General features: G+C 52.4%; 11 protein-coding genes across 11 annotated transcripts; 5 read left to right on the top strand and 6 right to left on the bottom strand.

The window, feature by feature from the left end:
* Nucleotides 1-174: 174 nt before the first annotated feature.
* CC77DRAFT_1024428 (YjeF domain-containing protein) lies at nucleotides 175-1,508 on the bottom strand. The gene is made up of 3 exons (XM_018525869.1): nucleotides 1,197-1,508; nucleotides 1,047-1,144; nucleotides 175-994 (listed from the first exon to the last, which is right to left on the bottom strand). The coding sequence occupies exons 1-3, from the start codon at nucleotides 1,273-1,275 to the stop codon at nucleotides 194-196; spliced, it is 978 nt and encodes a 325-aa protein (XP_018381429.1). The 5' UTR covers nucleotides 1,276-1,508; the 3' UTR covers nucleotides 175-193.
* A 393-nt stretch (nucleotides 1,509-1,901) lies between these two features.
* On the bottom strand, nucleotides 1,902-3,834 carry CC77DRAFT_1012686 (hypothetical protein; the record flags this gene model as incomplete). The annotated part of the gene is made up of 4 exons (XM_018523784.1): nucleotides 1,902-2,651; nucleotides 2,701-3,440; nucleotides 3,527-3,622; nucleotides 3,684-3,834. The coding sequence occupies 4 exons, from the start codon at nucleotides 3,832-3,834 to the stop codon at nucleotides 1,902-1,904; spliced, it is 1,737 nt and encodes a 578-aa protein (XP_018381428.1).
* Nucleotides 3,835-6,730: 2,896 nt separating this feature from the next.
* CC77DRAFT_945328 (hypothetical protein) lies at nucleotides 6,731-7,274 on the top strand (the record flags this gene model as incomplete). Its single annotated transcript, XM_018535016.1, has 2 exons — nucleotides 6,731-6,808; nucleotides 6,855-7,274. The coding sequence occupies 2 exons, from the start codon at nucleotides 6,731-6,733 to the stop codon at nucleotides 7,272-7,274; spliced, it is 498 nt and encodes a 165-aa protein (XP_018381427.1).
* A 132-nt stretch (nucleotides 7,275-7,406) lies between these two features.
* On the top strand, nucleotides 7,407-9,207 carry CC77DRAFT_410171 (hypothetical protein). The gene is made up of 3 exons (XM_018531609.1): nucleotides 7,407-8,318; nucleotides 8,378-9,021; nucleotides 9,070-9,207. The coding sequence occupies exons 1-3, from the start codon at nucleotides 7,834-7,836 to the stop codon at nucleotides 9,123-9,125; spliced, it is 1,185 nt and encodes a 394-aa protein (XP_018381426.1). The 5' UTR covers nucleotides 7,407-7,833; the 3' UTR covers nucleotides 9,126-9,207.
* An 820-nt stretch (nucleotides 9,208-10,027) lies between these two features.
* CC77DRAFT_1065571 (PWI domain-containing protein) lies at nucleotides 10,028-11,217 on the bottom strand (the record flags this gene model as incomplete). Its single annotated transcript, XM_018528823.1, has 5 exons — nucleotides 10,028-10,374; nucleotides 10,427-10,497; nucleotides 10,546-10,757; nucleotides 10,809-10,973; nucleotides 11,023-11,217. The coding sequence occupies 5 exons, from the start codon at nucleotides 11,215-11,217 to the stop codon at nucleotides 10,028-10,030; spliced, it is 990 nt and encodes a 329-aa protein (XP_018381425.1).
* Nucleotides 11,218-11,377: 160 nt separating this feature from the next.
* CC77DRAFT_410230 (hypothetical protein) lies at nucleotides 11,378-13,226 on the top strand. Its single transcript, XM_018531610.1, has 2 exons — nucleotides 11,378-12,913; nucleotides 12,966-13,226. The coding sequence occupies exons 1-2, from the start codon at nucleotides 11,832-11,834 to the stop codon at nucleotides 13,180-13,182; spliced, it is 1,299 nt and encodes a 432-aa protein (XP_018381424.1). The 5' UTR covers nucleotides 11,378-11,831; the 3' UTR covers nucleotides 13,183-13,226.
* Nucleotides 13,227-13,590: 364 nt separating this feature from the next.
* CC77DRAFT_1065569 (hypothetical protein) lies at nucleotides 13,591-13,940 on the bottom strand (the record flags this gene model as incomplete). The annotated part of the gene is made up of 2 exons (XM_018528822.1): nucleotides 13,591-13,830; nucleotides 13,893-13,940. 2 exons carry the CDS (start codon nucleotides 13,938-13,940, stop codon nucleotides 13,591-13,593), a joined length of 288 nt encoding a protein of 95 aa, XP_018381423.1.
* An 86-nt stretch (nucleotides 13,941-14,026) lies between these two features.
* CC77DRAFT_1024420 (hypothetical protein) lies at nucleotides 14,027-15,383 on the top strand. Its single transcript, XM_018525868.1, has 3 exons — nucleotides 14,027-14,316; nucleotides 14,546-14,783; nucleotides 14,859-15,383. The coding sequence occupies exons 1-3, from the start codon at nucleotides 14,278-14,280 to the stop codon at nucleotides 15,284-15,286; spliced, it is 705 nt and encodes a 234-aa protein (XP_018381422.1). The 5' UTR covers nucleotides 14,027-14,277; the 3' UTR covers nucleotides 15,287-15,383.
* Nucleotides 15,384-15,425: 42 nt separating this feature from the next.
* Nucleotides 15,426-17,166, bottom strand: CC77DRAFT_972095 (hypothetical protein; the record flags this gene model as incomplete). The annotated part of the gene is made up of 2 exons (XM_018535849.1): nucleotides 15,426-16,344; nucleotides 16,559-17,166. Coding segments are annotated over 2 exons (1,527 nt in total), but the record flags the coding sequence as incomplete, so codon positions are not given.
* A 311-nt stretch (nucleotides 17,167-17,477) lies between these two features.
* On the bottom strand, nucleotides 17,478-20,008 carry CC77DRAFT_409798 (CCCH zinc finger and SMR domain-containing protein). The gene is made up of 4 exons (XM_018531608.1): nucleotides 18,952-20,008; nucleotides 18,188-18,901; nucleotides 17,966-18,138; nucleotides 17,478-17,916 (listed from the first exon to the last, which is right to left on the bottom strand). The coding sequence occupies exons 1-4, from the start codon at nucleotides 19,875-19,877 to the stop codon at nucleotides 17,546-17,548; spliced, it is 2,184 nt and encodes a 727-aa protein (XP_018381420.1). The 5' UTR covers nucleotides 19,878-20,008; the 3' UTR covers nucleotides 17,478-17,545.
* A 542-nt stretch (nucleotides 20,009-20,550) lies between these two features.
* CC77DRAFT_1024418 (TLG2-vesicle protein of 38 kDa) lies at nucleotides 20,551-22,256 on the top strand. Its single transcript, XM_018525867.1, has 2 exons — nucleotides 20,551-21,419; nucleotides 21,467-22,256. Exons 1-2 carry the CDS (start codon nucleotides 20,968-20,970, stop codon nucleotides 22,167-22,169), a joined length of 1,155 nt encoding a protein of 384 aa, XP_018381419.1. The 5' UTR covers nucleotides 20,551-20,967; the 3' UTR covers nucleotides 22,170-22,256.
* The last annotated feature ends 243 nt before the right edge of the window (nucleotides 22,257-22,499 follow it).

Genomic DNA, 22,499 nt, shown 5'->3' with positions numbered 1-22,499 from the left:
CACCATGGCAGTTTTGGACACGTATACGCTTTATCGAACGAATAATTCGTTCAACAATACGAAGATCGAGTATTGAAAACATGTATTTATACAGCTTGTTCCGCTCATTTATGTATTACTGCCAATCTTTGGCACCAGATATGCTTGCCATCAAAATTTAACTTTTTCCAACCCCAATGTTGCCATACCCAACTTACAAGTTAGGAGTCTCTTCCCTCTCACCGATGACGTTCAAGAAAGCAGTGTGCACATGTTCAGTCAAGTCGCTGGCTTGTAGCGACCTGCCCTTCTCCTTGAATGCAAGCTTCGAGCACTCCCTGGTAATGCATGATCCACCATATGCTGCAAGAGCAAGTGTCTCACTCCTCGACATCTCGGTTCCGATATCCCAGATCTTGTCGTGGTATGCTTTCCTGTATGCCAACAAGGTCGCCAAACTGCCGGTAAGAGTATCACCTTGGCCACCAGAGCGCTTTAGACCACCCTCACCCTCGGATACGAGTGTGTGCGAGCCATTGGATATGTAGTCCTTGGAGCCCTTCTGAATAATGGTGACGCCGCCAAAAGCCTTTGACAATTTGGCGCAGAGCTCTGAAGGATCGCCTTCATTGACATCTACACCCTTAGCCTTGGCTAGCCTTCCGAACTCAACAACGTTGGGTGTGAGTATACACTCGGTGCAGCCATCCACAAGCTCCGGTCTTGTCTGCGCAAGGTAGAGACCGTCTGCGTCCAGCACGAACGGAATGCCTTGTTTCCTTGCCTCCTGGATAACCTGTGCGCAGGTGTTTTGCATGAGCTCATCACGACCAAGGCCGGGACCAATGACGATAACATGTAGGCGTGATAGCATGCTAACGACTTCTGAGGTGATGCTCTCTGCGCTTTCGGTCTTGGCGAGGTTCTTCGATTGACGCATGTATGGATGCACCATGAGGTTGGGAGAGTAAGTCTTGATCACCGCACCGGCACCGGGTTCGCAGATTACGTGAGACTGCAGGAAGTTGAGCAAGTTGTTTGTTGTAAAGATATATGTGTATTCTTACCATGTCACAACCTAGCTTTGCGGATGCCATAGCAGAGAAGTAGGGCGCGCCAGTGTAGTCTTCACTACCGCCGATAACAGCTACGCGACCCAATTGACCTGTATAAGCAAGTTAGACTCTTTTTCGTTGACTATTGTCACATGTCCGTACCCTTGTGGAAGCTTTCAAGCATGGGCGGTACCATGTTGTAGACCTTCTTGAGGAGGTCTTTCCTAGTTGCGCTGGCCATCTTGATATTGTTTGAGGGACTGGTTGCTATATTGAGCGTGGTTTTGTCAAGTGTTTATAATTCGTGAGTGTTGTTGAATGCTGTGATGAGCTTTCCGGGTCTTTGGTTTTGTTATGGAGCTCAACGCGAAGAGTACGTCATAATGATAGCGGGGCCATGATGGGGCTGCTCCACGCGATGCGCGCCACAGGATGCGATGATGTAGACGCGTGGAGAACAGAGATAGGAGAAATCATGAAATAAAGTCAATGCGAAGTACGACAGCGAGGTGATGGTAAGGTATTTTCAATTGTTTTCGATTGCTAAAACAGTCTTTTACTCCGCCGCACCTACACTCATCTTCGAAAACCCATGAAAGAAGGCGCATTTCCCAAATGTAAGCCCGTGTCTCCTTGTCAGACCCCACTAATCATGCTATTCCAGCATTATATATACACATACGGCAAAATCGCTCAAAACATGGAAGCTGGTGCTCGCCGGTCGACGCACTTCGCTCAGGCCTGCCCAGACAACCCAGCGAACCCCGTTACGCTTCAGTATCGCAATCAAGCCATTATAGGACGAACGGCTGCTACAAAACCAGATAGTGAAGGTAACTCTCGGCTCATTACTCAGACGCATTGCATCTAGGTGGAAGCAGTCTCCGTAGTTGCAGCTGCTGCCTCAGGCTCAGCAGCCTTCTCAGCACCATCTCCACTTTTCTCGGCCTCCGCTTGCGCTGCGGGTGCGTCCTTAATGACGTCCTTGTCGGCTTCTGACATGTGTACGTCGCCGTCCTCTTCGGCAGTCTTCGTGGCAGCAGCTTCGGTGGTAGTGTCGTCGATCTTCAGTCCCTCTGTGGCCTTCTCGACAGAGGGCGCCTCCTCCTTGGCAGACTCTGACTTCTCCCGCTCTTCGCCCTTGACGCCATTGGTAGCAGTTGGCTCAGACTCGGAAGCCAGAGCGCCACTCCACTTGTTGAGTAGATCTGCCGAGCGCTTCTTGAAGTTCAACTCTCCCTCCATGGGGATAGTTTCGAGCTTCATGATCGCCCTCAGGACCTTATGAACTTTGGTCTTCTTGATTACTTCAGCCTCCAGATCCTCATGGGCTTCTAACTGTGTTAAGTATTCAGACATGCTCGCCATATCTTCGTCCTTGGGTGCTTGGTCGCGCGAGAGGAAACCCTTTTGCAAGCGATGGCGGAGGTATAGAACTTGTTTCTCGCGCTTCAGTAGCCGCTCCTCCTCGGTCATAGGTGGCTCCTCTGGGGTTGGATCCACAGCTTCCTCGCTAGACTTCTTCTTGGACTTGGGTTCCTTCTTTGGTTTCGCTGCTGATGCATCCTTTGGCGTCTTCGTGGTCAGCTTGAGCTTGGTCTTGGGAGTCTTTGCAGCCTGTTAAAGAATTAACGGATGTGAAACAATCGAGGATCGTGATTCATACTTTCTCGTTCTCACCATCACTCTCGTCACCCTTCTTACGCTTCTTGGTGGCCTTAGCCTTCTTAGCGGAAGGAGCGGTCTCGTCAGCGTCTCCCATCTCAACGTCTTCAGAGTCCGGGGCTGTGCTCTTGCGCTTGGCAGCCTTTTCGGCCTTCGCCTGCTTCTTCTGATCCTTCTGCTCCTGATCTTCTTGCATGGCGGATTCATGGGCACTCAACATCTCCTTGAAGTGTGCCAGATCATAACCTTTAGCGGCAACCTGGTACGCTTCCCAGAGTTGCTTGTTCTTCTTCCCTTGGTTGCCGGAATCTACGTCCTTCTTCACCTCTTCGATGTCGAATGGCAACAAATCAGTGTTAACTTGCCATGCAAATTCGTTGGTGCCCAAGAACATAATTGGGTATCTTCTGTCTTTGGCGTTTTTACCGCCCTCGAGGAAGTCTTCGCGGTACGTGCCGTCAATGCGCCTAGCACTAACAGGACGCTTGACGAGGAGCGATTCCGGGAGCATCTCCTCATCGCAAACGATGACTGGCCATGGCTGGTAACCGCGCATGGCGACCATGAACATGTCACCAGGCGACACGTCTAGGCGCAGCTTGACTTCCTTCTTTCCCTTTTTGGCCGGTGTCTTCTTCTTGTGCTCGGGGACACCTGCGCCTGACTTGCGCTTTCCATTTGCAGCCTTCTTCGGTGCTGGGGTGCCATTCGTTACTGGCGCGTCGGAGGCAGGGGCAGCATCTAAAATAGCGTGTCAGAATGCAAACGTGATGTATTGGCAATGTTCATGAGGTCTGGGATTCGAAGAGAAGCGTGGCTGCACTTACCTGCGTCATCGCTAGCTGCAGATGGCTCTGCTTGCGCGTCAGCAGTGGTGTCCTCCTTCTCAGCGTCGTCCTTTTGCGCGCTGTCATCTTCGGGAACTAATTTGCGATCGCGTTAGCTAATGCCTCTTCGGTTGTTTGCGCACAAGTAAGTTGTTACCTTCGGCGACGCCTGAGGTGGCTACGACACCGTCCTCAGCCGGCTTTGCCTCAGCAACAGCAGGCTCCGCTACAGCGTCTGTAGAACGCGTCGGCTCGTCGACAGTGTTCGTGGTATCCGCAGACACGGGTGGGTTGGCTTCCTCGGCCATTGTGCGAGTCGAGCTCACGCTTGTATGATGTCGTGTCGACGCGTAAGGGAGGCGCAGATTCGCGAATTACCTCTTCGATGTGTTGGGGGCGATGGCTATACCGCGTGATTGATGGTTGACCAGGTTGGTCGATGGTGCGCGGTGGGTGAGGTGGTTGGGTCGTATTGTGGTGGTGTGGGGAGGGCGAAGAAGAGATCGGAGACGCAACTCTTGAACTTTCCAGCAACGCCAGGCGTAACACGTGACGTTCTTCGGCCTGCACGCACCACGCGGGCTATCGTGTTCGGAGAAGTTTGAGGTATTTCTCTGTCGCTCGTTCAGGCACCACTGAGGATTTGATAATGTTGCAGCGAGTGTGACGTGTTTGCTGGGTGGTGGAAGGAATTCGCGCGATGCGATGACTTGGGTCCGTGCAGGAGTACAGCCCTGAGAGCAGCCGCGCCTCCGGCCAAGCAAACCCACCGTTCTGATACTTGTGCACGACGCTTGGAGATGATACGAAAGTAATGGCCTTCCCTCGTCGGCGCAGCTCTTTTGCTAGTGTCCTTGTTATCTTCTTGAGCTGAGGTGAGTGGTTGAGTAGTCGATCGGTTGTGACTGCCAGGCCGCCAATGATGAGCTAGACGGAGCTCTGGAGGTAAGAGCGCAAACTGTTGGTAGTAGCGACACCCGCCGAGATCACACTTCCTAGCTCTTTCTCGCTTTGTCAGGTCTATACACTTGCTGTTAGCTGATGACACTCGTTCTGTGAGGATGACAAGATGTAAATGGCTATGTTGGGTGGCACCAAGTCAGAACGCTGAGCTGCGGGGTTTCGGACTTGCTCAGGTAGACTTGTCAGGGTATTTTTGCATTTCGGCTACTACTAGAATGCGTCAGCTTAAATACGACTGGTGTTGAAGATAACAAAGAAACACTCACTGTAATCCAACCTGCTCTACCAGATATCCGGATTCTATCCTGAAGACAAAGCGCGCTGCATTTGCAACCCTATTGTCCCCCTATCACAACGGCTCCTCCCCTGCGCAACCAAACCTCGTTGCAGATGTGGATGTTACCTCGTCCGAGTGGCATAAGCAGCCCATTTGCAGTCGAGCCAGCGTGAGGGTTTGATGTATCTGCCTCAACCTTATTCGTAATGATGTCTCCAGGGTGGATAACAAGGAGCCTACCGTTGAAAAGGTCAAGCTAGTCGAATTCTACTATCGGGGATACAACACTGTGGATTGTATCAATTTTCTGATGTGTGAAGGCTCGCTGGCCCTTTTGGGATGATCCCAACAATCCGGAACGTTTATCCAGCCACCTAAAAGCTTGTGATACCATTGCTTTGGGCCAGCTTGAACAAGTCCTCAGCTTTATGAAGATCGCTCACGTTCCGTCTCTTTGCTTCAGTTGTTGGTATGTTTTGCCTACGTAAGCAAAGACGTCTTGAGAACAAAGGCCTGCCTGCATAAGATGTAGTGAGAAATGAATACTGAGAGAAGACCTCAAAGATACGACATGCAGAGGAGTGCACATATACCACCACCCTGCACATGGTAATACAAGCGCAACAACGGGCATACGTGAAGAACACGATTTCAGCCTTGGCAGCAATATCCAGAGCTACGTTATAGGGTTCAGTTTTGGCCGTGGCTCCGTAGTGCCTAGGATGTCTTGAGGATACTGGACGACAAGGTATGCTTGTCCGTTGAGCATTAGGTGTACTTAACGGAGAATACAGAATCGGTCATATCCTTAAGCAGGACTGAATATGGGGCCTCCAAATTGAAGACTGCCCCGGATTATCACGGTCCGAAACAGGGGGTTTCCGTATCCGCGTTGACTATCGATAAGCCTAACCTGCATCTTCCATCTCTTGCCAACAGTTCGCTGCAGAGGCACGCTCGCTTGTCACTTCGGCTTGCAGGTTCGAACTCGACTGACGATCGGGTTGTCCAGTTTTGTGGGAATACTGCACATAGCGAAGTCTTATTGTGACTCGCTCCCACACTGTCGAATGGCCAGTGCTAGTGTTCTGCAGATATGTAGAGGTCGCAAAGATTCTTCATGCGCAGGGCTCTTCCGACGTGGTGTGAGGTAGCCATGATTGATGCTGCGGCCTTTGCACGTAGAACAGCTGGGAAGAGCTCATCTAAAGCTGCTTTCGAAGAGCCAAGGGACGGGGGCCAAAACGAGGCCCTGCTCAAAACCGATTTCAAGGCCCCAGATACACTGTGCGCGTATTCATCATTGTATCTGTCCGAGTCGGTTGCTTGTACAACGCATGCGATAGTCGTTCGTTCGGCCGGTGCATGTGGTCGATCGAGGGGCAGTGGAGCGTCAATAGTGCCATCGTGTCGTCGTAGCGAGGTGCATAATTATTAGGAATGCAGAATGGCTATCCAAGGTTTGCGCGTGGAACATGCGAGATGTTCTTCTGCGGGTGATGCGAGGGTGTTGATGGTGTTCGAAGCGGGCGGCTCCTACGAGCGGCCTGTGGTTGTCGCTAGTGGTCCAGCCATCACGTGTACTGTTAAGCGCTGCAAAACCAACCTTTGAGCATGACCTGAGGAACACTGTATGTGTTTTCGTTTTGGCCGTGGAAATGAAATTGCCACAACCGTGATAAATGGAAAGAAAAGCAACAGTCGAGGTTCTAGACATAGCGTGAATGCATGCACTTAGGATACGTGCTTCGGCAGACTTGCGCAGGTGCACTCAACCCGCCTAGAACTTCTGTCATACGTTCTGAAACAGTAACGTACAGGATACTGCAAAAGCCTTACCCGCTAAAGCCCGGTTCGCGCATACTTAGCGCAAGGCAATCGTGGACCCGGAGATCTGCATCCCTAGCTTTCGTCACAGATCAGAAAGTTGCGCAACAAGCATCCCCGCCATTCACACCAAAACCATGGCGACTGAGGCACCCACCGCAAATGGCGCACCTACTGGCGACTACTCAGCAGTGTGGGCGGACAAATACCGTGGTGTATGTATTCTTGAGCATGAACTGCATCTTGTCTAATTATTTGTAGGCGACTGTAGAGGACCTCGACCCCCCGCCTGCGTTGTCTATTCAACCCTCGGACCCTATATCATGGGCGCTCATGTCCGGCCTTGAGCGCGACTACACACATCTCACAGTAATCTCTCAAACGAACCGCGCACTACTCGGCTACATCAGCATTCCGCATCTACAGCAGCTCCTCAAAGAAGGCAAAGTCAAGGACAGCGACCCCGTTGAGGCAGCAATGCACAAGTTCCAGCGACGCGGCAGGAGGTACAAGGTCATCACGACCGAGACCCCGCTAGAGGAACTCGAGCAGTTCTTCGCTGGTGGGGTAGATGGAAGTGGGAAGCAGGAGTTCGCGGTGGTAACGGACGCCAGTAGGAAGTTTGTATTGGGCGTAGCTACACGGGCTGATTTGGAGAATTTCGCCAAGAGGAGAGCATAGAAATGCTCAGGGAGGGATCACAGGAAAACGTGGGAGGGTACCCATAGGTGCATTGGCAGGCGTTTATCTGGTATACCCTATGGCCGGGACTATGGAGGCTGGATTCACCACACGGCTTGAGAAACAATGGGTCTCTTCAAAATAGTCACCATGTTACTTGGAAGCATAGAATGGTAGACTAACATTAAATAGCGAACTTGACTAGCTTGCCTACGTTCCACTAATACATAGTACTGTGTACAATGCCATGCTTCGTAACACCAAGCTGTCCAATCTTACTCACTCCAAATATGCTTTCATATACAAACGTGTTGGACTACTTCTCTCATGAAGAACGCGTTGAATCCCCACAGACGTCATGATAGAGGGTAATGCATCTGCTGAGTCATGTCCTCCTCTCATTTCCGATCCATGGTCGCCATGCGCAAACCATAGTCTCGGGTTCCCCACACACCGGAAGGTAGAGCGACGGCTCCTCATGGTTTTTTGAACTTGGATATTTTTGGACACAAAAGTCCTCAACCGCAATTTTCTTTCTCTTGCATCGTTCGTCGCTGGCATGCTCGCGCCTTGCTTCCGCATGCGCAGTAGACCCCTCCTCCAGCACCAACTATCACAAGCCTGGAGACCAGCACTCCGAACGCCAACGAGACTACCCGCAGTACCTGCTTTCCCACCACCAAGTTCGAGATGCTATTCCAAAAAAGCGTCCAAAGCGCAAACGGGCGCTGGCACGACGACGCCCGTTCCTGACAACGCGAAGCCGCCCAAGTCCAAGTTGCCTTTCTACTTTGAGGCTGGATATGCGCTTTTCGCAAAGAGGCCTTCACGGCCGTTTCCTCCGCCGTTCTTGTCGTTGCCTTCAACGAGTTTCTCTGAGCCCCTAAGTACACATAACAAGAGTAGGGATCGTCGACCGACTGTAAATGGGGAGATGATAAGAGGGGTTACAAACGGGGACGATGCGGTGCTAGTCAGTGAGAGCTTCATTGCAGCAAACGACGGTGTGGGAGCATGGGCGACGAGAGAAAAGGGACATGCCGCGTGAGTCTTGTGTCGTTTGGTTATCTAGGAGGTGCGAGTGCTGATCATACACTACACAGTTTGTGGTCCCGTCTCATCGCCCATTTCTGGTCCCTTGAAATCGAGGGCGCATCCTACTCCTCCACCTCGCCTCCAAATCCCGTCACGTACCTCCAGACCGCATACGAGCTTACCAAGCAAGCCACCTCCTCGCCCAACGAATGGCACGGCACAACTACTGCCTGCGGAGCGCTTCTCGGAGCGGACAACGAACAACCGGACCACCCCTTGCTCTACGTGACGCAATTAGGCGATTCCCAAATCCTCGTCATACGACCAAGTAGCAAGGAAGTCATCTACAAAACGCAGGAGCAATGGCACTGGTTTGACTGTCCACGGCAATTGGGTACGAATAGTCCAGATACACCAGACAACAATGCGGTCATGGATTGTGTGGAGATCCGGGAAGAAGACGTCGTACTGGCGCTGACGGATGGCGTAGTAGACAATTTATGGGAACATGAAATTGTTGAAAATATCTGCGAAAGCATGGAGAAGTGGACCGGCGACAAAGATAAAGATACAGAGGACCAGACGTATGCTGCTGGTATGCAATTTGCAGCACAGCAGTTGATGAATGCCGCAAGAGAGATAGCTCAGGATCCGTTTGCTGAGAGTCCATATATGGAGAAGGCGATCGATGAGGGCTTATCCATCGAAGGAGGTCCGTTTATTCGGCCGTGAGAGTGAGACGCCGCTGACGTTATTTTAGGAAAGCTTGACGACATCAGTGTCGTAGCCGCACAGTGTAAACGGCGCAAAGGATGAAACGGCGTAACGAGATTCTAACGACCGAAAACCTGCAACGAACGACAGACTAAACCACACGCCGATTGGTAGTAAAAGCATCAGGTTATCATGCGCTACGTTTGCCTCGACTCCAGAAGCCGCAATGCCGCGGAAAGTTTGCCAGATCGTAGGATACACACCGTTATGCGCAACCGCCGTATGCCTTCCACACACGCACCATAGCGCCACGCTGGCAACTGAGAGACGCCACGCATTGCAGAGTATATACTAGATTGAGGACGTACAAGGTACGCAACCCGCATGTTGATGCACGGCAAGACGGGAGAAGAAACGAGTAAGATGTTTTAATAGTATTGTCATGAAGTCCTCGGGTTTGCGATATGTAAAGTTGTTTAGTGTACAGTGGCCATGAGGCTGTTTGAGGGCGCAGTTGAAGCAAACGCATACTCTTTACCGGCCCATGCTATCCTGATATTCTATTCTCTGTGGCGCATGGGTAAAAATGTCAACAATGTTATTTGAGCATGTCAAGGACAATCGCGACCGGAGCATTTATGACCGCTTTCTCCATCCCCTTTTGGACGTACGCCTTCCGGACTGGTCACGATCGTATAATTTCTTCACTCGGTAGCACCGCGAACACCGCTTCGCGTTCATATAAGAAGTGTCTGGCCCCTTTAAGCACGCGCTGCAGAGAGCGGGTTTATAGGCATCCTATGACTTCGGGGTTTCCCCTTCTTTGCGAACCGGTGAACCTGTGGGTGAGCGAGTGACACGACGTCTAGCCCTACCAGTTTTGCTGCGAGATCGTGACCTGCTAGAGCTTATGGACCGTTTGCGCTTCTTGATGTCGGTGCGAGAGTCATTGGAATCAGCTCCGGATGAAGTAGAACGTCTGCGCCGACGCTCTCGCACAGGGCTTACAGACATGGAGCTCGAGAGAGAACGACGCCGGCGGCGCGGAGGGGTTCGTGATCGTGATCGCAGCCTGGGCGCTGGTGAGCTCGATTTGGTTCTGAATGGCGGGGAACTGGAGCGCGAAGTATGCTTGTGTCGCCTCCTGCTCTCGCTCGGAGACCTATCCCTCCTTCGTCTTGCAGGTGGAGACTTGCTGCGCGAAGGAGAGCGACGGCGAACACGGCGAGGTGGAGATCTTGAGCGGTCAGTTGACGGAGAACGCCGCGTTCGACGCCTGGGCGGTGGAGATTGAGAGGGTTCTGACGATAGTGAGCGACGTGTACGACGAGGTGGTGGAGATGCAGAACGACTGCCCGAAGGTGAGCGACGGCGGTCGCGGGATCTATCGCGACGTCCTCCACGTCCACGACCACGTCCCCCTCCAGGTATGTAAACATCACGCTCGCGAGTAGGTGGTGAAGGTCTCCGTCTCCTGTCACATGTCAGTAGTCTTCTCTCCGCATAGACGCGGAAGACGTACGGTGGTGACCTTGAGTCGTGCTCGCGTCGTGGAATTCCTCTGTCAAAGTCTCTGCCGCGCCCTCTGCGATCGCTGCCACGGTATCTTCCTCCACCACGGCCGCGTTCAGGTCTATCTGAACGCTCAGGACGCTCACTTTGTCGGAAAGAGTCGATCATAGCATTCTGCGCTTGTTCTTCGGCCCGTCGAGCATCAGCTGCGGCCTTTGAAAGCTATAGAGATCCTTAGCAACAGTAATGGTGTTGGTCCGTAGTTTGGCTTACCTGCTCCTGCTGCAGTTCGGCCTTCTTCGCCTCCAACAGTTCTCGGGGCACACCCATAGGACTGTCTTGCGCACTCAGCATGAGGTCCCATAGCTCTTTGCAGAAAGGTGCTGTATCCTTGTTAAGGAAGCCCGTCAGTTGGATTTGGATTTCCTTGATCTTGGGCTGCATAGGTTAGCAAACGTTGCGCTATGCCGATTCTAGGTCTACTGACAAATTGGTTCTGTTCGATCAAATTGTAACAGGTCTCGACTACGATGTCGTCTTCGTCGCCGAGAATAGTGGTGATCCTGTTAGCAATCCACTTCTTCATGAGGTCAATGTTGACTTTCTCAATGTCGACCTTCTTGTCGAACTCGGGTGGAAACTTTGTTGCCTTGAGACGCTTCTGATCGACGCTAGACGCCATTTTGAGAATTAAAGATAGAGTGCAATTGGGAGGCAAACGGAGTGACGCGTGTGGAGAAGGACGATTTCGCGACGGTGAAAGCTGGAGCTCGGGCGGACCCATCTGCGGGCTTGGCATCCATCTCCGGGGCTACGTCAGTTGTTCATGCAGGTACAACGCGCTAAGCTCCTGCCACCCGCCGCTCCAAACCTCACGCTTTCCTTTCGATGTCTTGGGCTGGGAAACAGCGAAATCCGGTCTACAGCATCAAAGTGACGGAGTACGAAAGCATAACGCTAACATGAGATGTGCCATCGGGACAATGTCCTGTTTCACCTGCTCTCGAACAGTCTATACGAGGTCTGGCTGCTCGAATCGCACAGAGCTAACATGCTCAACATGCACTTGCTGCGTTCGCACGTCTCCTCCTTCGGCTCTCAGCTAAATTGTTTTGGTCACGACTTCTCTTTATATCCTAAAGTCATGAGATTCCGACCGATCAGGATGTGGCCACAATCATCCACTTACCTGGGCCAGCATATCATTTCTCCCACGACCCATCATATCACTCCGATTGTCACTCGAACTTCTCCTCCACATCTTTCTGTCTATCATTGATTCTATCCCCATTCGTCATGGCGGATCCAGCTGCGGTTTCTGATGTGCCTCCTGTGGAAGAACCCGAAGCGCCTACCGAGCCAGAGCCCGCTCCAGAACCTCTAGCAGAGCCGCCTGCTGACCCAGCACCCGAAGAGGCTGCCCCATCCACTCCTAAGCCTGTTGTTGAACCAGAACCAGAACCAGAATCGCAAGCGGAGCCCGAGGCAGCACCTGAGAAGGCACCAGAGCCTGTAGTCGAAGCTCTGCCTGAGCCAACAGACGAGCCCATATCCAAGAACCCACCTGAGCCTGCTGCCGAGCTGGCGCCCGAACCTGCTCCCGAAGAACCAGTCGCAGAGCCGCCAGCCGGAGAGTCTGAAGCTGCACCTGCTCCGGTTCAACGTTCCATGGATCCTGAAAGGGAACCAGAGCCAGAGTCTGAAAGTGTTCCAGAAGAATCGCCAGTAGAGCCATCAGCTGAAGAACTGCCAACGGAACCTCGAACCTCAGAACCTGAAGCTACACCTGCTCCGTTGCAACGTTCTGTCGACCCTGAGCCTGAGCTACATACTGAACCTGAAGCTGTTCCTGAAGAACCTCCAGCTGAAGTACCTGAAACAGAATCCCCAATCGAACCTTCACCAGCAGTACCCGAAGCGGTTCCACCAGCAGAGCCTGAGCCTACAGCAGAGCCAACGTTGCAAGTGCCAGCTATAGCACCTGTCGAAACCGAACCTATAGAACCCGCGCCAGCAAGTGAGCAAGTGCCTGAGCCTGCCGCTGCTCCTGAAGCTGAGGCCGAGGCTGAATCTACACCTGTGCCTGTCACGAGGGTAGCCGAAGCAGAAGAAGGCGCTGGGGCAGTAACTGAGCCTGAAACCGTGGCAGAAGAACCCGAGCCAGCACCGGCTACTGAGCCTGGAGTTGCCCCTGATTCCGGAGCAGCAGAGCCAGGAGCACCTACCGAACCTGCACCCGAACCAGAAGCCGCGCCTGCATACACAGCTGCAGAGACAGAGGACGTGCCAACTACATCTCCAGAAGCTCTTGCACCTGAACCCACACCATCTGTAGCAGAAACAGAAGCACCAGCTCCTTCTGTGGCAACGACGACTGCGTGAGTACACTTAGTACCTCTCACCATCCCTGAACTAAATCAACTCCCTCAGCCTCCCCGCATACACTATACTGGATCCCAATTTCACAGCTACCTGTGTACTAATGTTCTCCAGAAAAACTCGCAAGCGCGACAAGGTCAAGCTACTTGCAGCTATGCGTGCACCACCCGAGTCTGTTCCTATCATGGTGCTTCTCCGCCAGAAGAAGAAGGCTGGTGAGGATGTCAAGGCTATAGCAGACGCTATGCTTGCAGCTGCAGGATCGTGAAATGAGTTGGAAGATTGGTATTTAGATCGTGGTGGTGAACTTCAGGTCTCCCTAAGAAAGCCCTCTATCTGGCGTTGAATACCGACTCCTATGCAGATGCTACTACGAAGCGAATGAATCTCTCAGTCTTACATGTCTCCTTCGAGCCGCGCCCTCTTGTCTGCGCAAGGAACTGCCAACACGATGAGCGTGCGAAGATCACCCTTTCTCTTCTCTTCGTGCTCATGTATTGAACCCTCCTTATCATGCCTCTTTGCGTGAGTCTAAGGTTATCGATCACGTCCGCAGCTGCAGTTGCCTTTAGCCCCCACCGCAAGTTCACATGTTCTCTCTTTCTTGACCTTGCGCTTGGTGTTGCGCAGCATCTCTTGTGTCTTTGTATGTCCATGCTCACTTCCAATCTCCTCTTCACCCGCCAACAGCTTTCCTAACCAAACTCCTCGCCTCCTCGAGTCCCCTACCCAACTCTCCCCTCTTGTGCGCCTCCTTCACTTCGTAACGTAGTTTCAGCAGGTCCTTTGCGCGCTTGAGGTCTGGGTCTTGCTCATCGTCTGTTGCTGTGTTGGGTTTTGCGGTGTTGTCATGGGAGGATGTGGAGTTGAGATCTGTAGAGCGCGCAGATACGAGGGCAAGCGCTGCAGCGGGATCCTGCAAATGAAATGGTGTTAAAAAGAAGGGCGATGCATGGATACGAGGATAGGGTAACGTACACAAGCGCGTAAGGACACAAGATCGGATAGCATTTCCGCAAGCTGCATTGTGTTTCCTTGGCTTTGCGCCATATGCGCGGGTGCTAAGGGGAATATTGGGATATGTCTTGTTTGCTCACAAATGCGTAATGTAATGTGGAATGGCTGTTGCGGTAGTTTGGTTGCGTTGCGATCGTAAGTAGGATGGATGACCCAGCAGCTCTGACGTTCACACGGCAATCCCCCCCACATCTCGGTTCCTAACCCGTAGCGGGCAGGGGCCCGAGATCAAAACTCCCGTCGATTACCGGTCAAGTACCTTCCCGAAGACGGTCTGCTACATCTTGTTTGCAGTCATATATACGTGCTTTTAGGTTATATCTGAAAACCTTGGGAATACTTCATCATGGCGAGCATACAAGCTATCAGGGCGAATTGTCGCAAGGTACGTGATTTCGTGTGGTATTCGTGTTATCAGGAAACCCTAGTAGGAGAGAGAGCTGGAGAGCCATGCTATGGTAAAAGTAATTGGCACGAACCAGATTGACTATCGTGGCTTGTAAAGTTAGTGTTTCTGTGCTTTGGGACTGGACGGTTGAGGAAGTTGGATTGGAAGAGAACGAAATTTGGACTCGGCACAGAGGAGACTTTTGGTATAATCTGACACTTCGCAGGTCATGTGCATAGGCAGGAACTATGCAGACCACATCAAGGAGCTGTCTAGTGCTACGCCCAAGCAACCCTTCTTCTTCCTGAAGCCACCATCATCTATCTTGCTACCAGGCGCTGGTCCAGTACTACGACCTCGTGGTGTGAATATGCACTATGAAGTTGAGCTCGGTCTCATCATGGGCAAGACAATAAGGGATCTGCATCCCGAGGATACCAAGGGTGCTATGGATGCTATAGAAGGTACTACGGACGCTATACATGAAGCCAAGTGTAACATTATATGGAGTCCCTATCGAACTAACATCCGAAATACAGGTTATGTTCTCGCTATCGACATGACTGCACGTAATGTGCAGGATGAAGCGAAAAGAAAAGGCCTGCCATGGTCCATTGCGAAGGGTTTCGACACCTTCATGCCCATCAGCAACTTCATCGCGAAGAGCCGGATCCCAGACCCACAGAAAGCACACCTTTGGCTTTCAGTCAACAACGAGATGAAGCAATCCGACAACACTGAACTAATGCTTTTCCGAATTCCGAGACAACTAAGCGACATTAGTAGGGTCATGACGCTAGAAAAGGGCGATATTGTACTCACAGGAACGCCGAAGGGCGTGGGTCCAGTGAAGACGGGCGACATTATGCGTGCGGGACTCAAAGTGGATGGTAAAGATATCGAAGAGGCGAACCTGGAAGTACCAGTTGCAGATCGTGAGGGTTTGTACGAGTTCAGCGAAACATAAGGCGAAGTTTCCATACGTGAGCAACGACCGAAGTTCATCAGATCTTGAAAATTTAGAAAGCGCCGATTCCAGATATCTCCGGTTTCGCCCTTGTTCCATTAGACCTCTTCCTAGCCTTGGAACGTGACAGTGGCATAATTGCCGCTTTGCGAGGTGACATCTTAACTCTGTCTGCAGGGGTGCTTTCCGTATCATCGCTCTCACTACGTCTAGTTCTTGCTGCTTTCTGCGGGCTCCGAAGAACGACAATCAACGACCTCTGTTTCTGTGGATTTGCAGCATTTGATCGAACTGGGAAAGGATCCTTTTTCTTTACAGGCGATGTAATAACCTTTGGCACGTTCGATTTTGCCGGGCTTCTTGTGACCCGCTGGGTAGGTTCCATAGCCGTGTTCTTGCCTCGATCTGCGGCAGCGCTTCGCTCTGAGATTGCCGGTGTCCTATGGGCGGCCCGGGTTGTAGTGCTGGGTTCGGCTTTGATCTGATCTGGTTCTTGCGCATGGGCAGTTTTTCGCTTCTTGCGCGACGATAAAGCGGGCTCGGCTGGTTGCACAGATGGAAAAGGTGTAGAACTACCTGCCCCTAGCGGCTTTTGCTCATCAGCCTCCTGTGCTTGACTTTTCTTAGCTTGGGCACGTGTCACGCGTTGAGTTTGGGGCTCTCTCTCAGGTAGTTTCCGCTTTCTCGAACCAGCTTTACTGACCAACTGTGTTGATGGCGGAGCAACTCTGGCACGTGGGCGGGCCTTACATGTTGAGGCTAGAACTGAGGCTGGGACTGAGGCTAGGACTGGAGATGTGCGGTTGTTGCGGAGTGGTTGTGTTGGAGGCGGAGAGACTCTGGCATGCGAGGGAGCCTCGCGCGTTGGGATCGGAGCCGGACTTCGAGCCTGTTGGATGTGTGGCAGGAGCTGTGTTGCAGAGAGAATGTCATATCCTGGTTTGTCAGGCAATGCATAAGGTGTTCGGAGTTGTTCTTGTTCTTCCGAATTGCGCAGTAACATGGAGTCGTGAATCGATGGCCTCTGCATCAGTCTCTGCCGGGCTGACTTTGTTGGGCTGTCTGAGGTTACTGACGGAGCGAAGGTAGTGCTTGGATTCCTATTATCGTCAGCAATGTCGTGCACACGACTGCGTCAGAGAATTTTCTTACCTTTCTCTCATCTCTGGGTATTGTCGTACCTGGTTTCCTTCATGTGTAGGTTTCTGCATAGGGGCCAACTCTTCATCCTCAGCTTCAGTAGTCGCGTCTGAATGCCCGTCGTTCAGTAACGGAGGTGGTGTCATAGTTCTCATGATGGCTTGCTGGATCCTGAAAACTGTCTGGGAACCAGCGGTCTTGGTAGTGTGGTCCTGTTGGATAACTTTGAGATGAGTGAGTTCTTTTTCCAAGCTCCTGATCCGACGGACGTCTTCAGTTCGACCAGCCTCGAGAACGTCAAGACGCAGAAGAACGTTTTGAAGATCCCTAGGGACTTGTCTAAGCCTATCTAGATCCTCCACGGCATGGGACATAACATTGTCCAGCTCGATCTGCTTCTGCCTGACGTGCTTGTTTGTGTCAATGAAGTTACCCAGCCGTGCCATCTCGCCCATTGCCCACTTTTCGAATGCTTTGTCGTCATCTTCGGCTTCGATTGCCGCAAGTCGCTGCTCTAGATGACGGATTCTGGATGTAGCAGCCTCTGCGGCCCCCGCAACATGTTCAGTAGTTTTGATCCGGACATCGTAAGCTTCGTGATGTCTCTGGAGTTTGCGCATCTCCGTGAGCAGGTGAGCATGTTGCTGTTTCATTTCTGGGCCCCACAGCAACATCTCAGCCGATGCGAATGGCATGCGTGAGTCAATGTCGCCAGCCGTGCTCGGCCGTCGGGGAGCCATGGCGACAGAATATGGAATAACACTCAAAAGGCAGTGGACAAGGAGATGCGGTGTTGCAGGTAATAGTATGGCGTTGCTGCTCAATGACGCACGAGACAGAGAAGGCCGCTACACGTGAGGTGAGATGAGAACAACTGAAAATGCAGAAGCTGTATGGTGAGAGACAAGACTCAGCACGTTATAGTGGGTCTTGTCGCGAGAAGCAGGTGCGACGCTGGGTGTGGCTTCCTCAGCTGAGCAGTCTCAGGGGGCCATAACGTCTCAACAATCTGCTACTTCAACACGTCAATAAGGCCCAGGCCACAATACAAGCGGTGAAGTAAACTCTTTCTTATTTCTTGCTACCTATTAGGTACATTGAACATTCCACTCAATCAGATCAAGCAGCACGCTTTGGACCTTTCGGCGCGTCTATTACATCATCTCTCTTCATGATGCGAATCTTGGTGTCTTTCTTCGAGCTATCTCCGTCTGATTCGGACTCCTTCAGCCGTTCTGCGACGCTTTTATCGTAGCTACTCGGGTCGATACCAAGAATGCCACCTACGTTGTTACGATCGCCAGGAACAGAGAACTCACGGAAAGCATAGCGCCATTCGTTGAGGAAGCCGCGAATAGCCTTGCCGACTTTGTCCTTGCCATTCTTGGAGTGATGGCCGGTTCCTGTGATGGCATACACTGGACGAGAAGATGAGCTGTGCTTCAGAAGAATGCCCTCGAGGTATGACACGGATTCATCTGGGTGCAGACCTGAGTGACATTAGTTCTGCTAAAAATCGAAATCACCAACTCGACTTACCGTGAAGATCAACATACAGCTCTCTTGAGCCGTCGCTGTCCTTGTTGCGATCTTCGTAAAGAATACGAGCAGCTTCACGGTGGGCTTCACGCATCAGGTTATTCTCGCTCTGCCCCCTAAGACTAAGAGCTTTAGCCGCGCGCGAATCACTACGGTTCCAGGCCTGAGCAGCACTGATAGGTGTTAGCATGGGTGCCCCTTGTGAAGATCGACGTAACCTACCTCTGCAAAAACTTGTTGCGCAGACTACCATGCTTAAAGGCCTCGGCGCGAGCTTTAAGATACGCTTGATTACCCTTCTCGCCGGTCTCTAACCACGGAATGTGTTGAGGGGCAGGTATTGCCTGTGCAGCCACACTATTCTCGCGAGATCCGGTGAAGCTTTTGGTTGGTCTTAATCCCTTGCGGACCGGAGTGACAGGAGCAGGGACAGGGGACATGCGAACGACATCAGCAAGGTTATTAGGTCCCGGGGCATCCTTGTGATGACCATGGCCACCCCGCTTGCCGTGGTGACGCTTTCCAGTCTTAGCAGCGGCAGCGGAGCCTAGACTAGGGAAAGCATCATTGTCGTCCACTGCAAGTACTGATGGTGTAGTAGCACGTGAGGTTTGGCGACTGCCGGTTCTAGATTGCGGACGACTACCGCCTCCAGGGGTGAAGTTGGCAAATGGGCTAAGTCCTGGTGGAGGACGTGTAGGGCCACCACTAGTAAGGCCATAGAGCTGTTCCAAAGAGGTTGCAGCTGATGTTATCGATGGGGTACCTAGGGGTGAGCCGTTGTAGTGGAGTGTAGGGAACTCATAATCAGACATCTGGAAGTTTGGTATAGGTGGAGTCTGGACGTCTGAGACAGCCATACGAGCCATGAGAGCAGAGGGATCATGTGAGAAGAGGCATGTGTCACCAGCTAGACAGTTTCCATTTAGGAAATATCTGCAGTGAGCGTTAGCTTAGAATACCCAGAGGCATGTGTATACACCTACTTGCATAATGTCTTGCTGGTATCGTGGCTGAACCTGCAATCTGCTCTGGCACAATGTCCTGTTGATAGGAAGTATTTGCACACGATGTTGCTTTTCTGCTGGCCTACGGGTGTGCTAGGTCTAAACGCCGGACTCATAGACTTTCCGATGACATATCCAGGATGCTCTGAAGGAGTAGTGGGGAGTTGTTGTACGTCTAGTTGCTGCCCCATTAGTGCAAGCAGGGCAGCACTGAGGTCATATCCATTAGCCTCCAAGACCTTCTCAAGCTCTTCGTCTGATCGGTCGTCCCTCAGAATGGAGCGCAACATGTCGTACGGGCCCATGTCCATGGTCTGGGGCTGCACCCATTCGGCCGCGGCACCGTTGAGCGTGCCGTCACCCAGGAGGGAGGACTCTGTGCTTGCAGCATCATCGTTGACCAGCCAGTCGACGGAGTGGCCATCGAGATCGCCATAGGACTCTGTGTTCGGACTTGCGCACTCGCTGAACTGGTATGCGCTCAGGCTGGGGCTATGGGGGATATGCGGTGTGGAAAAAGCAAGTCGGGGCGAGGGTCGCGGAGAAGTAAAGGGGGATGCAGTCGACGACTTTGTGCGTGCGAAGCCGGGTGGACCTATGCCGAAGCCTGGTGGAGGGTGCACCATGCGCGGAGAGTTGTTGACGGGAGTCGGGGCGCGGTTGGCCTGCCAGGGAGCTGGCGAGGGCCGGCGGATGATGGTATGACGACTGGGAGGAGAGCTGGAAGAGCTGCCGGCGTCGCGGTAGCGCCATAGGCAGTCCAGGACAATGTTCTCGAGGGACTTGCCGGTAAGGTTTGTCTCCTTGCGCAGAAGCTCCTCGAGCTTGTCCGTCTTGTCCTCCTCGTCCAGGGCCTCGTCCTGCAACACAGGCAGCGCCTTTTCGTACAAGTCGTCGGCGACCATGGTGATTGATTATTTCCAAGCAAGGAAAGAAGTATATTGGGGTGATAGGCGGTCAGAAGTGGCGCGCGGGATGGGCGCTTGAGGTCAGAGGTCTTGGTCGAGACAGGAGGCCGTCGGGGGTGATTACATGTACTGCGGGTAATGGCAGAGGAGCGACCGGCGCGTCACAGAGGGAATGAAGCTGCAACGAAGGGCAATAACCAGTCCCGCAGCCTTTCTCTGCAGGACACACCAAGTGCGCCAAAACGGGCAGAGTGAATGAATGCCTGGGGCGATCGCGAGCGCGAATGAAGCTCGAGGGACTAGGCTCAACTACGTAGGGGTGGGGGATGCTTGCACCGTGCAGCAACGTCGACCATACAGCGGGAACGGTAATCTCCAACACTTGGTCCCGGACTTGCCCTACATGGCCCTGGAGCCGGTAGTTGCTGATGAAGGGATGAGTGTGATGTGCGTCTGAGCTGAGCGTTGATGACGGCCAGGGCTGAGATTGCAGAGCTGAGATGGCATTCGTCGGCGGAAAAGAAGCTGCAACATATGCCTCAAGTATCCTTCGAATAGGCTCGTCGACGCCACACGGCCGCCAGAGGCTGCAAGAGGCTGAGCAAGGTCACGTGTCTGGGTGTTTGTTGCGGGTCGGTGGAGACATGCACCGGAGCTGTCGACCTTTACTTATGCATTTGATACTGCATAGGCCTGGGTTCACGCGCATCAAAATGTAGTTGTCAACACCCTCTCAATCTTCAAACGCCATCGACACGCATGCCGAAAAGGAATGTCGTTTCAACTCGGGGTAGATCTGATCTGATCGCCTAATGCAGGGCGGATGCACCTCGTTCGTCCGCCCGGATGACGATGAAACCAAGAGCTCTCCAGCGGCGCTCCCACTAGCATTAGCATCTCACACCAGAGCTGTCTCCAACCCTCTACTATCACCACACGGAATGTCCGTCTCCACTCGTATCAGCTAACACCCTCCCATTACCCTCTTATTGAATTCCGTATCCCATTCACATCTTCTTACCTCCGCATACATCCGCGCCACTCCGCTGAGCACACCCCCCAATACTTAACGTAGGCATCAGCTAGCATGCCCGCGAGCGACTATGACGTCCGCGCTCTTGCGCTCCCATTAGACGACGAGGAAACAGGCCAGACGCCGATATGGAGTCGACGTTCGCAATCATCTACCTTCCGGCGCAATCCCTCGCACCAGAGCCAACAGAGCACATGGCGGCAGCGCGCCATGGACAAGTACGATACACTCTCGCGACGAGTCCTGGACCAATACAATAAACTTTCTCCCTTGCAGAAAATACTCTTCTTCGTTGGGAATTTGGTGTTGGCAGTAGGCGGCATACTGTTCTTGGTTTACAATGAGCGCATATTCGGGGCCTTGCTGCCCGTAGCGAAGAAGTGGAGAGACGTCACAGCCGGATGGCTGATACTCTGGGTCTTGATCTTTGTTGTATCATTCCCGCCCTTGATTGGGTATTCGAGTTTACTCACCATCGCCGGTTTCGTCTATGGCTTTCCTAATGGGTAAGGTTATTAGGACATTCACTACATCCAATCTGACATTAGACCAGTTGGTTCATAGCCGCAACAGCGACAGTCGCCGGCAGCACAGCGTCCTTCCTCCTTTCGCGTACCCTCCTCAAGAACATGGTCCACCGTCTAATAGCGAATGACACGCGCTTCGCCGCCCTCTCCCTGACCCTCAAGCACGATGGTCTAAAACTCCTCATCATGTACCGACTGTGTCCACTACCATACTCCATTTCCAATGGCGCTGTCGCAACCTTCCCAACCGTACACTGGGCGTCATACGCTCTAGCTACTGCTATCGTATCACCAAAGCTTATGCTACATATTTTCATCGGCAGCCAGCTCGAGAAGATTGCTGAAAGCGGAGGTAAAATGGACCCTAGTACAAAAGCTCTATCCTACGTTTCCATATTCATTGGCCTCATTGCGGGTGTTACCACAGGCTGGCTCGTATACCGCAAGACCAAGGCCCGGGCTGCACAGCTTGAAGCCGAAGAGCGTGCGGGTATTCGTCGTATGAGTATCGAAGATTTGGAGAATGAATACGCGGATGACCCGGGAGCGCTGGAAGCTGCCGAACGGTTACGTGAAGAAGATGATGATATCAGTCTTCGGACAACCTGGGACGATGAGTACAGAGATGAGCCTCCGGAGACGGGTGATGCCGTGGACATTGGCGATGACCCGTTCAAGGATGGCGATGCCAGTGACAGCGAGGAGCGAGGACGAGGAAGGCAGAAATAGATGCATTTGCATAGAAGAATCTTGCATACGTCGCTTGGGTATGGCGAGTACCTCCTATAGACTATTAGAATCGAAACCGCATCGTCAAACTCCTTTGCCTTTATCAAACTACCTTGTCATATCTTAAGTGTCACGACCAACAAGTAGCGCCTGACTACCTGCCATGGGAATGTCTACCCTGCTAGACTCGGTATGCTCCACAACTCGGGGACTTCTGTTGCCACTCCATGTCCGTTCTTCTAATAGTGCTGGCTATCTTAGTATCCTCAGGATACTTCTTCCTACTACAATAAAGCATACCAAGAGTCATATAGATACAATAAAGTATCT

Source organism: Alternaria alternata (genome assembly GCF_001642055.1).
Source record: "Alternaria alternata strain SRC1lrK2f unplaced genomic scaffold CC77scaffold_23, whole genome shotgun sequence".
NCBI lineage: Eukaryota > Fungi > Ascomycota > Dothideomycetes > Pleosporales > Pleosporaceae > Alternaria > Alternaria alternata.
Note: the sequence above shows the minus strand (reverse complement) of the source record. Positions and strands in the feature narration are given on the sequence as shown.